At 38.2% G+C, this 14,693-nt stretch overlaps 1 protein-coding gene across 1 annotated transcript in view; it reads right to left on the reverse strand.

Annotated features, from left to right (window-relative positions):
- WIF1 (WNT inhibitory factor 1) overlaps positions 1-14,693 on the reverse strand; it is a 120,523-nt gene that overhangs the window by 11,411 nt on the left and 94,419 nt on the right. Inside the window, exon 7 of the mRNA XM_006886060.1 lies at positions 9,583-9,678. Within this exon, the coding sequence (XP_006886122.1) occupies positions 9,583-9,678 (96 nt within the window). The remainder of the gene's footprint in view (positions 1-9,582; positions 9,679-14,693) is intronic.

The following is a 14,693-nucleotide window of genomic DNA, read 5'->3' on the forward strand; positions in this document are numbered from 1 at the left end:
AAATTATTATGAATTTATTATGAATAAATATAAAGATAACATTTTCCCCCTTCTTTTTCTTCAGAGAGTTCTGGTGTAGTAGTCCATAGGGAGTTGCACTACTAACCAAAGGCCATGCCTCTCTGTTGGCTCGAACCCACCAGGAGTCCAACAGCAGAAAGATGGGCAATCTCTTCCCAAACAATTCACTGCCTCCTGAAAATCCCCTAAAGGGTCCTACCCGATGGCAATGAGTTGAACTTGAGTATGGATTTTTTTAAATAAACGTATTAAAAGCATCAATGTCAGTCTAGAGACTAAGGCATGCCTAATGCAGGCCATGGCCTCCACAACTACTTGCTGTGCATCAGAGTGCTATATAGTGACTAAAGATGGCAGAAGAATTGATGCCTTCAAATTGTGGGAGGAGTCTTGAACATACCATGGACTGCCAAGAAAACAAATAGATCTGTCTTGGAGAGAGTGAAACCAAGTTTATCCTTAGAGGCTAGGATTTTGAAGCTCTATCTCACATTCTTTGGACACATGGCCAAGAGAGACTGTTCCTTGGAGAAGGGTACCATGTCCAGAAGGTGGAGGGACAGTGCAGGAGAGGAAGGCCCGGGCTGAGATGGATTGATACAGTGATTAGGGCTATAAGTCACGTTCATACCTTTGCAGGATGGGATGGGTGTGTCAGAATCAATGAGACTAGCTCAGGACAGGGCATGGGTCAGAGCTGCTCTACATAGGGTCATTATAGGTTGGAGGTGACTCAATGACACATAACAACAACAACAATTATCAAATTGTTAAAAAGTAATATACTTTTTAATAAACACAGTAACATTTGACTTGAACCCAAATGTTTTATTCAAGAGAAATTAATTTCTCCTTAAGTTATCTTTCTCCAAGCTGTGCTGTGCTGAACTGTGAGCTCAGGTGGCGTGGTCCATGGTGAACTGCACTGCTAACCAAATGCTGAAGTCTCACATGGTTTGAACCCACCAGCAGTCCAGTGGGAGAAAGATGGCCAGTCTCCTCCTATTGTGATTTACATAAAGCCAGAATCCACCGGAAGGCAGAGAGTATGTGTTTTTCTGAAAGTTGGTCTACACCTGTACCTGACATTGTACTTCTTTATCTGATAACATGTAAATTTTTTAAATTTTTTTTTAAGTAACTAATCCTAAGAAGTTGGATAGGGCGATAAGAAGATCAAACAGTGAGGGTAGGAAAGTCAACACAGAAATTTATTTGTAGGTTGGTCATTATTCTGGGTAACTCAGCTCCATCATGCCAGGTTCTTCTGAGGTGCCATGCATGCAGGGCTCTTGCATTATCTGACTGAGGGAAGGGAAGGAAATGGAAGGAAAGGGAAGTCACAGTTGCTGAGCAGGCCATCTGACTCTGGCCCCATGTGTGTTACTATAGAACTTCCCTTCATATGATTTTCAATGGCGCTTTTTTTTTTTTAACCAGATGAGCAGGCCTGTCCTATCATCTCTATCTGGGTAGATTTATATCACCAACCTGGTGTTTAGCACTTAAGTGTTTGTACCCACCCAAGGACCCCTGAGGGAAGGGTGTGGGAGGGAAGGCCATTCATGAGCTTCTGTTGACCACTCACTGATGAGGGGTGTCCTTCCACACTGAGACTATGAGTAAAACAGCTCACATAGGATGCAGTTAGGCTATGTTTGTGAAAAACTGGTTCTTGTAGCAGTTGCAGTAACAAAAACTTTGCTTAGAGGAAGTGAGGCAAGGCACCAAGAGAGCTGACTGCCAGGACTATGCATTTTTCTGGACTGTTTCAGAGCCTAACAGCACATGCTTCTTTTCTTTACTTTACACTAAATAAGTGCTGCTAATAATGATAAGTTCTTACAATAATATGGATTGAAAAGTAATTGTGAAGGAACGTTGGAGATGATGACGACAGCACAGGATAAGGGAGGTTCAAATCTGTAGTTCACAGGGTAATTATGAGCTGCAAGCAACTTGATGACACCTAACAACAATGACGTTTTCCGTAGATATTAGACTCTTAGATATAAAAATAGAAATCCCATTTGACCCAGCAATTCCACTCCTGGGAATTTACCCTAAAGAAACCATAACTGCCACCCAGGAAGATATATGCACACCCACGTTTATTGTGGCTTTGTTCACAATAGCAAAGAGTTGGAAACAACCCAAGTTGCCATCAACAAACGAATGGATAGAGAAGCTGTGGTATATTCACACAATGGATTACTACACTGCATTGAAAAACAAGGAACTCATGCAGTATTATTCAAAATGGGTGACCCTGGAGGACATTATGCTGAGTGAAATATCTCAGTCACAAAAGGACAGGTGCTGCATGGTGCCACTATTATAGAATGAAACTGACATCTGGGTTGGAGTGAGACTGAGAAAAAATGGATAAATTATGTATACTGCATTGAAACAGATGAGGGAGAGAACTGTTTGAAAGTGATATATGAATGGGTATTATGGTTATGACAAGAGTCCAGAATGAAGGTTGCATAGTGGAGTGTACTTGGGGCGGTGGGGGCGGGAGGGAATTCTATACCAATGAAATAATCCTAAGAACTGGGGGGAGGGGTGGGCAGGGAGAAAAATGCAACAATGAATGTATGGAAATCCAAAATATCTGTAAATGTTCATTAAAATTAAATTTTAAAAAATAAAAAAACCCAGACTATTTTCCTTTTATTCTTAGTCTATTTATTCTACTCCTACCACCTACCTCTGACTGGTGGCTTAGTGATAAGAAGTTGTGTTGTCAACTCAAAGGCAGGTAGTTTGAATCCACTGTTCTATGGGAGAAAGATGGGAAGTCTCCTCCTGTGCAATTCACTACCTCTGAAAACCCTCTGGAGGTTCAGCTATGAGTACATTCAGAGTTGACAGTCCCTAAAAACATAGTCTAGAAGTTGTCATCTCAAGTCAAGACATTTTAAGGCAGGAGTAGAAAAAAAAATTTGGTCTTTTGACTGGTGTAAGACAAAGACAAAATCATCACCTTCGGGGTCAGAATGGAGGCATAGCTGACCCTCAAGCAGGTTTTTGGGGGCTGTAAATTCCATAGCAGAAGACAGGCCATCCTTCTCTCTCACAGCCACCAGAAAGGCACTACCTTCTATGCAACTCCCTAAAGACTATGCCATCAGAGCTCTCTCATGACTATCTAATGACACTGTTAAAGTGCAAAACAGCCATTCGATTTTAACAGAAGATTGAACTTTTTGGTGATGGCTGTTGTTTTCCTTTTTAACACATTATAAAGCCCTCTGGTGTATACAAGAAGAAATGAAATCTTTATCCCAAACCAATCCAGTTTTCATTCTTTAAGTCCTTTTTTCTGTAGTCAGATGAAGCTTTGAAAAAAAGCAAACTATTATATGGAGCACTGAACATCCCATAGACAGCCAAGAGAACAAATAGATGTATCTTGGATAGGGTGGAGCCAGACTGCTATTTGGAGGCAAGAATGATGAGGCTTCACCTCACATACTTTGGATATATTGTTAGGAGGTACTATTCCTTGGAGAATATGATGTTGGGGAGGGTGGAGGGTCGGCGAAGGAGAAGAAGACCCTCCACTAGGTGGATTGACATGGTGACTGCTGCAATGGGCTCTTGTGTGTCAGCAAGTGTGAGGATGGTGCAGGACAGAACAGGGTTCAGAACTTTTGTTCATAGGGTCACTATGAGTCATACTTGACTCAGTGGCACCTAACAACAACTACAAAATATTTTACTGACAAGCATTATGCTTGACACTCACTAAGTGAATCCTAAAATGTAAAGGATTTACTAAAATTACTTTTATCTACCTGGAAAAAAAAGGCTTCTTTCTGCATACAACAACCACAGTAGCATCTGACTGACATGAACACTGACTAGACCAAAGGACAGTGGGATGTAAGGGTCTAACAAACCTGGTCTCCCTCAAATTTAGAATTCCATTAAACTTAGAAGTTTGCCTCATTACTGGCTATTTCACTAAGACAACCTTCGCATGATAGATTATCTCCTTTTTTATTGATAACTGAAAATGAAAACAAGCTAATATAGTTCTTAAATGTCCAAGATGTCAATTCTTATCTTTTTTTTTTTTGTGTGTGTGTGTGTACCATTGAATCAATTCTTATCTTAAAGGAATATCTAGCACTGAAATTCCATTTGCATCTGACTCCATCATAGAAAAAAATGGGTCATATATAGCATATACTTTGTAATACACTGGGTATTTTTCAAGCAAGCAAGATATGGACTCTGGCAGAAAAGATGGAGAATATGTTGTGAAATATCTGGTGAGCCTAAATTTTCTCATGAGAGGTGAACTTGGGAAGTGGGAATAATAATAATAATAATAATAGTGGGATGATTGATGGGGAGAATCTTCTTATGAATACTTAAGATCTTTTGGTTTTCTTAGCAAGAGATAAGGACCCTTAGGTTGTTCACCATATTCAGGAAGAGATATGATCTCTGCTGGCAACCACACAACAGGAATGCAGCTGCAGGAACCATCAGGCAGCCATTGTTGTTTCTGTTTTGTGCTCTTGAGTCCACTCTGACCCATAGCAACGCTATATGAGCAATGGATCTGAACCCTGTCTCTCCTGTGCTATCCTCAACAGCTCTTCTGTGCTGGAGCCCAGAGTTCCAGTGACTCAGTTCATCTTGTTGAGTGTCCTCTCTTCCTTTGCTGACCCTCTGCCTTTCCAAGCATGATGTCTTTTTCTAAGGACTGACTTCTCCTAACAACACGCCCAAAGTATGAGAGACAAAATTTCACCGCTCTTGCCTTTGAGGAGCACCATGTTTGTACCTTCTGCAAGACATATTTGTTCTTTTTTGGCAATCTGTGGAACATTCAGTACTCTTGCAAAGGCATCGATTCTCCTGTCATCCTTAGTCACAGATCTCATGAAAAGTTGAATGTGTTTAAAAGAACTTTAGAATCCTTTAGTATTGACGTCTTAAAAAATAATTTGCTACCAGATTCTATGTGCTCACCTCTTTGCCATCTAGTTGGAATTGACTCAGACTTGACCCTAGGAGTTAGCACATTTTTTTTACCCAAATAAATAAAGTTCTGCCTGAAAGTAAACTGATTACACTAAGTTTTAGCAGCTATCTTTTCTACTTATAACTATGAATGAAACTTTGTGAGAATGATGTGACAAACTATTGATAGTGTAAAGAAATTAAATGTCTTTTAGCCATTTGATTGTAGAATGATTTAAATTTGCAGCACTGCTTTATGTAGGGAACAAGAAAGGTTACAACAAAGGCCAACAACTATAATCTCTAGGATTTAGGATGAGGAATTTTTTTTAGCCAATATTTTAAATATTCTACAGAGAACATGTATTAATTTTAGAAGAACCTCAAAGTATTTTCAGAAACCTATTTGTAATACAGTGTAAGTAATTTATGTGGGCTTTTATCTGAAAGTTCATGAAAAATATTGGAGAAATCTATGAACCCTAAATATTAATATGAATGTGCATGCTATCCATCTGGGTATCTTTAGTCATGGGTTCATTTGTTAACACCTGTTAAGTGTATTTCACAATCAAATCAGACAAATCTGAAGTTTGAAAGGGTACCAGCCTCAATAAAGGGTGGAAGACATGAAAAGAAAAATATCATAATACAGAATTCTTTTATTAAAAAACAGACAATAACAAACAATGGCAAAGATGTATAGAAATTGGAATCCCCATAAATTGTTGGTGATATTGTAAAATGGCACAATTGCTTAGGAAAACATTTTGGCCATTGTCCTCAAATTTAAATATTAAGTTACCAGATGATCTCATAATTCCACTCCTAGACAAATGCCCAAGAAAAGTAAAAACATATGTCCCCACAAAAACTTTGACACAAGTGTTTGTAGCAGCCTTACTCGTTAATAGCTCCACAGGAGAAATAACTCAAATGTTAATAATTAATTGATAAAACAAATATGGTATACTCATACAACAGATTATTCTTTGTCAATAACAATGATAAAATATACATCTTTCAACATGGATGAGGATTTAAAGTATCATGTGAAAGTATCAAATGAAAGAAGCTAGCCACAAAAATCCACTTATTGTATGATTTCATTTCTATGACATATCCAGACTAGACAATCTATAGAAGCAAAAAGTAGATGAGTAGTTACCAGGAGTTGAGGAAAGAAGAACTGGGAGAATGAATGACTGTTAATGCGTACCAGAGTTATTTCTGGTTAACGAAAACATTCTAGAATTAAGTAGTAGTAGTGGCATCACAACTTTGTGAATATACAGAATTGTACATTTCAAAATGGTGAATTTTATACCATTCATGTATCCATTTCAAAAAATACTTCTTTCTACTTTTTGTCTCTTTGATGGGAAAACAGAGGCATTTTTCAACTCAAAACCCATTTCTGTGTTTTCCTGGTAATCTGATTCCTGTAATACATATGGGAAATTCCCTAGAAGAATTTGAGAGTCAGTCAGTAGTTTTCAAGAAGACCCATATTTTGAAGTCTGAAAAAAACAAGCTATGTTTTACCCACTAACAGGAAAGTTCATAAAACCCAAGGCCCTGAGGTAAGCCTATGCAGAAAGATTCATTAACGTGAACTGACTAGTATGCAATGTCTGCCAGTTAGTATGAGGAGAAAATTGAGGAGACTTAATTTAGAAATATCTTTATCAGGGAAAAGTAATTAATAAGACCAGAAACCACATCCTCACAATTAATTGCATGTTGTATGGAAACTTCAGAGGTCTTCTATTTGAACTCTATAAAAAAAGGTTACTCCATCTATTACTCATTAAAAACGAAAAGACTCACAAATAAATTAGAGGCTGCAAATTAAAATAGGAAATCAGAATTTTGACCCCGCTACACCTTCAGAAACTGCAGCTATACGGAACACAGCGGTGTGATAGCGGATAGAGGGCAGCTGAACGCAAGACTGTGGACCGGACATCGGAGACACAGCACCTTCAGTAGGTGTCTACTGTCCTGTGTCCCTTCATGAGCAAGATCCTTTGTGCTATCTTCTGAGCAATTAAACAGTCACTGCTGGGATTGGTTCATTTCTGAGTTTAATAGGTTAACTGATTTGCTGAAGATCACACTCCTAGAAAATGGAAAACCCAGGTTAAATCATTTGGGGTTTTAATTCCTCTAACACTGACCCTTCACCACATCCCACCTTTGCAAAAGTCCTTTACTAAATTGAAGTGTTACATGCATACACTGTTGAATGGCGCACAGATGGTTTTAACTCCTACAAACTGTAAAGCACAGAGGAGGGCTGCCTGTCCTGTATGCTTCCAAGGTGGAAATCTTTACTGTCAGGCAAAATGTACACTGATTTGGTGTTTAGAGTTCATTTCGGTTTTATATAGCACTCATATGGCACTTCTCCAGTCCAAATTTAGGACAGTTTTGGCATCCTATAATGTTTCTTTTGTACCTTCAACCACTATTTTTATTTCTGCCATTAACATTCAGTTTTGCCTATACTCGAATGTCATACAAATTGAGTAATGCAGTAGGCACTCTTACATGTCTGTCCTCTCTCACTCAATATATAATCATATTTGTGAGATTCATTCATGATGTTAAGCCTGTGTGCTAGAAATTAATCTTTTTTTATATTATTGCTGCCAACTCTCTTTCTCTCTCTTTTTTTCGACCTATCCTTTCTTCATAGACGGGTTAGACTCAGTCTAATCCAGAATATCTTGCAGTGAATTGAAGATGAAAATGGTCTATGCCTGCAAATAGGTGAACAAATTCCAATGATTCCAAAGCTCTGATCTACATTTCTAGGGGTCAAAGTACAGGCTCTGCATAACAAGAAGCAAACAAAAAGAAAACCACTAACAAGAAGCAGCAAAACATGCTGAATAATCCAAGCCAAGATATAATTGAGCCAGAGTATTTACTCCAAGCCTTCTGGGGGTGAGCCAGGTCATTCTTGTCCCTACTGTTAGCCAAATTGAATGGTGGCTGAATCTAATGAAAAGAAGCCACTCATTCAAGACCTTAGACAAGCTATTGAAAAGGGGTTGTTGTTGTTGTTGAGTACTGTCCTTCCAGAATCCCCATAGATTACCCTCCAGTGGGTTGTCAGAGGCAATAAATCACACAGGAGGAGACTATCCGTCTTTATCCATGGAGCTGCTAGTGCACTCTAATTGTGTACCTTTACATTGGCAACACAATTCCTTACCACTAAGCCACCAGAAGGTGGCTTCTGGCTTCTCCCCTATTTAAGCAGTTAGATGGAATTTTTGGGAAACTTTTTTTTATCATCTTTTTTATTAATTTTAATGAAAATTTACAGAGACTTTGGATTTCCATTCATACATTGTTGCAATTTTCTCCCTCCCCACCTCTCCCAGCCCCAAAGTTTGCTCTTCTCTTTGAAAAGGAAAAGAAGTTTCCCCCATTGTTTTACAATCCCTTCCCCCAGGTCCACTCCACTATGCAGCCTTCGTTTTGGACTCCTGCCATAACAATAATACCTAATCACATATCCCTTTTAAACAGTTTTCTCCCTCATCTGTTTCAATGCAGTATACATTATATACATCTTTTTTAGTCTCTCTCCAACCGCAATGTTAGTCCTGTTTTACAACAGTATTTGTCCCTGTGTGACTGAGGTATTTCACTCAACATAATGTTCTCCAGGGTCACCCATTTTGAATAATATTGCATGAGTTCCTTATTTTCAATGCAGCATAGTATTCCATTGTGTGAATATACCACAGCTATACCATTCGTTTGTTCATGGGCAATTAGGTTGTTTCTAACTCCTGACTATTGTGAACAAAGCTGTGATAAACATGGGTGTGCATATATCTGCTTGGATGGCAGTTATGGTGTCTTTGGGGTATATGTATATTTCCAGTAGTGGAATTGCTGGGTCAAATGGTATCTCTCTTTGCAACTTTTTGAGAAAGCACCACACCACTTTCCACAATGGTTGCACCATTTTACACTTCTAGCAACAGTAAGGGCTCCAGTTTCTCCACAACCTTGCCAGCATTTGTTGTTTGCTGTTCGGTTAAATTTTGCTATTCTGACTGGGGTGAGATGATATCTCATAGTTGTTTTGATGGAACCGTTTTTTTTTTTAAAAATCCCAAAACATTCCATTGCTGTTGAGTCAGAAGTGACTCCTTGTTGACTCTTCTGCAAGTTTTCAGAGACTGCACAGAAAGTGAGAGCTCACCTCTCTCCTTCACAGAAGCCAGTGGATTTGAACCACCTGTCTTGGGATTGGTAGTGCAACTCCCTACAGACAAGACTACCACAGCTCTAGGTGGCATAGATGATTAGACACATAACTACTTCTCAAAAGTTTGGTGGTTCTAGTCTATACCGAGGCACTTAAAATATAGTTCTTGATATTTGCTTCTAAAAGAACTCTGTGGAGCACAGTTCTACTTCGGAGCACAAGAGATTGTTATGAATTGAGATCAAGTTAGTGGCAATCAACAAGATAGTTTCTAATGTCCCACACAGAAAAAAAAATAAATCATAGTGCGTGAAAGAAAGACAATGCAGAAAGGCAATACTCACTTATTTCACACTGTTCTCCCTCCAGACCTGGAGGGCAAATGCACTTTCCAGGGTAGAAACAGGTCCCTCCATTGAAGCAGGTGGTTGAGCAATTTACTGTTAGAACAAATAACAGCAGATTAAAACTGACAGACTTTTCTTAAAGGAAGATGACACTTTCCTGTTTCCTTAAGAAAGCAAGCTGTTTTATTGATATAAAAATGTAACTAATTGCTTGACTATTTGCATTCTGACAACATAACAAAATAGTAGTGCACATGTGATTTAATGAACACTTCTAGGGGTTTATGCCTTACTGAAAAGACGCTGGGGAGGGAGGAACAAATATCTTTCATGTTTTCTTTTCAATTTATTCTTAGAAGGAAATAAGTGCAATAAACCCAGTCAATTTTTTTTTCAAACATAATGTTGGAAGATGAAGGTAGAAAATTAACTTTGGAATAGCTAAAATGGAACAGAAGTCATAAGTACTAGGATATGACAAGTGAGAAGATTTACCTTTTTTCCCAGAATAAGTTCAACAGAGATTCATCTTATCTAGTAAGAAATTTTTTAACAAAAATAGACTCTATTGGAGGAAGAAATAACTGTTTAGGAAAAGAAAAAGGTAGACCCTTCAGAGATAGTGAAGTAATGTTCCATGAATCTAAATCCAATCTAAACCTGGTGTCATTCTGATTCATAGAGACCTTACTGGACAAAGCAGAACTGCCCCCCAGTGTTTCAAAAGCATTAATCTTTACAGAAGCAGACTGCCACATCTTTCTCCTGTGGCTTTTTAAATTCAAATGGACCTTTCAGTTAACAGCCAAGCATTTAACACTATGCCATGTAAGCCAGAGAGTCAACGAACTAGATTACCTGAACAATAATTCTATTGTGTATGAGTAATCCTAAACCCTTTGCTTTGATTTCTGAGATTTCACTGCTCACTAGTACATAAACCAAAGGGCAGAGAAATGAAGCCCAGAAAATAGCAAATATGTGAAAATCAACCAGCTGGCTCATTCTGTAAAGGAGATGAGAATTGAAGCTTGGACTTGCAATGATTGCCTATTTGTTCTCATTCCACATGAGACAGACCAATATTGGCTATAGATGAACAGAAGTTAACGTAAGCTTCTAGTAGGAAAACCAGAAAAGAAATTAAAAAAAATTATAAGGGTATATTTTTTTTTGCATGGGGGGAAAAAGGTCCAACTAGAAAGTTCTTACTTCTTAAATGATAAGCTTTGGGTTTAAAAATCCCACCTAATTCTCAGTTTAGTGGCATATGCTGCATTGTCTTTGGCAAAGTCAAATTCAATGTCAATGAAAGCAACAGCATTTACATAGAAGATTTAGCAAAAGCACCTTTCCGGGGCTCTTTGCTACTTGCTGCTACTATCCCTAGAAGTGGGGAGATGTTTTTTGTAAGTGTATCTGGTCTCCCCACTTATCCCTGCTTCTCCTGGGGATAATAAGAGAGAGGACAAAAAAAGGGCATCAGGATCAGTATTTGTGTGGCCCAGGCCCTATGGACACGTTCCTTTACTAATGTGTGGCATAGAGTGGTGGCTTAATTGAAATTTACAGAACTTGACAAAGTTAGTTATATAATTTGGTCACACATTCTTACTATTCTACCGTCTTGCTTAAGTTTCTCGACATTTGCTTGTGCAAAGATTCTTGACTACAAAAATAAGCCATGGACACAAAATAATTTTCTCTAGAGCTAAGAGTATGTTTGGCTGATACTTAACTGCAGGTGTCACTACAGCCAGTGAAAGTTACCCTTTCATTTTTCTTCCAGAATGTAGTGCTGAAGCTTAACTCTATGCCAGTAATTTAAGCCATTTTTCAGAAGCTTCATCAGAGGCTTTCAGAAGCTCCACTCCCTCCAGGAATATACGAGCACCCTTTTGTTAGCATATTGCAAAACATTATTTTAAAAACTATTCTCAAGTCTCTAATGATAGCAAGTGGAATTTCAACAAATTTTCAATAATAATAATAATAATAATAATAATTTACTAAATTGTAACACAAGTACGAATGTCTTTAATCTTAAAGTATTTGAAAATGTTAAAGGTACTAGAATTTTAATATGTGTGCTCCTTCAACACTGACAGTGTAGTGTTTGTGACACCATTAACATTAGAAAAATATCCCAGTGGATTCTTTATTTTGTAAACCGCACCAACAATAGCCACGTCTATGGACACAGACACACAGTCATCTTTTAAGCCTGTGAGTATATAAATTCTTTAACTCTTTGAGTTAAGTTCTGCATCCCAGTAGCTGAGAGGTAATATGAGTTTAAGCCTGTTTCAGCAAATTCCTAATTGTGAAACAAGGTTTTAGATAAAATTGAAGGAGTTCCACAATCAATCGTTTGTTTGCTGGCAGTTAGTTATTATCAATTTTTGTATTTTTATTTTATTTTATTTTCATAGTTTTAATGAACATTTACAGAGATTTTGGATTTCCATTCATTCATTGCTGCACTCCCCCCCACCCCCACCCCAGTTTGTTCCTCTCTTTGAAAAGTAAAAGAAAAACCCCCTCCCTGGTGCACAATCCCCCCGCACCCCTCCCACCACCCCAAGTACATTCCACTACGCAACCTTAATTGCGGAATAATATAATTTTTTAACGATTGCTTTTTGCTTTTAAAAAGTGCACAGACGCTCTCACATGTTATCTCAATTAGCTAACTGAGCTCAACAGGCTTATTTAGCTTGCTGGTTTAATTCCATGTTTTTACGATGGGCAAAGCATGGCTCAGAGAGAGATCCAATTATTTCCCTAGATCCAGAATCATCCATGGAGAAATCAGGATCTGAAGCAGATTGTCTAAGTCAGGCAATGTGGCACATGAAAGATGTGAATTTAGATCAAGATATTCAAGCTCTGGAGTCCTGGTGAAATGGTGGTTAAGCCCTTAGTTAACCAAACCAAACTTGTTGCCATAAAGTTGATACTAACTCATTTCTACCCTATAGGGCAGAATAGAACTGTCCCATAGGATTTTCACAGCTGTAACATAGTGGTAGGGCATTGTGCTGCCAACTCTAAGGCAGATGGTTCAAATACACCAGTTTCCTCTTTAAAGAAATATAGACAATTTACTTGTGTGTGATTTACAGCCTCTGAAACCTTGCTTGAGGACCAGTTATGATTTGGTTCTGACTCAATGACAAAGAACCACCACATTCATGGAAGAACAATCATATATTTGTGGAAGCCAACATCACATCTTTCTTCCATGAAGTCACTGGTCAGTTTGAACTACCATCCTTTCTGTTAGCAGCCAATTATTTAATCACTGTGCCACCAGGACTCCCCTCCATAAAGACTAAAGCCTTTTAGACCCTAGGGAGCTGTTCTACTTTGCTCTTTAGTGCCACAATGAGTTTTCAGCAATGGGTTGGTGCACTTAAGTTCTATAAGCTTCATTTATTTATTTACTTGGGAATAAGAAGGTAATATTTTACATAACTCAAAAGGTTGTTGAAGGCAAAAATCAGATAAATGTACAAAACCTCTTTGTATACTCTAAAATAGGAGGTAATAATAATTATTCTAGTTCATGCTAAGAGCTTATTGCTTAATTTTATTCATTTTCTTTAAAACTGCTTTCTTAATGGATGCTAATTGTCTTATCACTAGATAATAACTGTAAAAATCAAATTAATTTGAACACTCAAGCACATAGGATCACGAGGGCAGTGTTTGTCCAAGGATAAAACTCAGTAAGTAGGAAAGGAGAGGACTGAAGAATGAGTGGAAACAAGAAATACAAAGGGATAGGGGAAGAATGATGTTACAATGTGGAATGATGATACAATTATAATCAATGCCATAAAATGTTATATGTATAAATGGCTGAAGAGAATACCAGTCTACTCTGTAAACATTAACTCAAACCATAATAAAATAAACAAATACAGCCAAACTGAAATTAAAATTAAAAATATATATGTTTGCCATTTTCATTCAAAGCATATACTTAAAATACTATGCTCTATTCATGCAATTATTATCTTTGATAATCAGATAACCTTATTAAGAGCTCATAATTTTCAGGAGATACTTGAAATTTTTCATTCACATGATGTGAAGTGGGTAAAATTGGAAATTTAGAAAGAGTATGGCTCACAGTTATTTGCTAAGGCTAATCTTGAATCAACTTTCTGGTAAAGGTTGGGCTCTGATGCTACACTGCATATCCCTCTCATGAGTGTGATATGAGGAGGGCAAGCTTTGAACTGGAGTCAGTGAACTTCTAGGTCAGACAATTGGAGCTGCTTGTTTAACTTATTTTTGATGCTTACACATAAATCTGATTTATTGTTGTTATGTGCTGTTGAATCGCTTGCGACTCATAGCAACCCTATGTACAACAGCTCTGAACCCTGCTCTATCTTGAGCCAACCTCATTGTCCTGACACACCGATCCCCATCACCCTAATCACTGAGTCAATCCATCTCATCCAGGGTCTTCCTCTCTTGCATGTCCCTCCACCCTCCCAAGCATGGAGTTCCACGGACTGGTCCCTCCTTGGAACAAGGAGGGGGAGGGGAGAAAAAGAGTGAGGAAGGAGTGGGGGAAGGGATGTTAATCATAGCATTGCACAGTTTGATGGGTGGAGACGGTGATGAAGGAAATGGGAAAGATCGTGATGAAGGAAATGGGAAAGATCGGATGTGAAAAACAATGTATATGAACTTTGTAAATAAACCAGTACTAAAAAAGCAAACCCAAACAAAAGACAAAGTATGTCAAATAGAGCTTCAGAATCCTTGCCTCCAAGGAGCAGCCTGGTTTCACTCTCTCTCGGGTGAATCTGTTTGTTCTCCTAGCAGTCCATGGTATATTCAACACTCTATGTGTCAGAGGCAGATATTTGTTCACAAGTACACATATTTCTCTTTTAGCATGTACGTTGTCAGTGGAGAGGCAATTTCCAGACAGGGTCGACATTTCTTACACTTGCATTTAGGTAAGACTATGACTCTAATTCCTAATAATGAAATAAGTATGGACGTTTTATGGCCACTTCTGTGTGAGAACTCAGAGAAAAAGTCAACAAAACCTCTCACCCGTAGCTGACTCTCTAGCACGTTTT

Source organism: Elephantulus edwardii, unplaced genomic scaffold, assembly GCF_000299155.1.
Source record: "Elephantulus edwardii isolate Elephantulus edwardi_28Jun2011 unplaced genomic scaffold, EleEdw1.0 scaffold00047, whole genome shotgun sequence".
Classification (NCBI taxonomy): domain Eukaryota; kingdom Metazoa; phylum Chordata; class Mammalia; order Macroscelidea; family Macroscelididae; genus Elephantulus; species Elephantulus edwardii.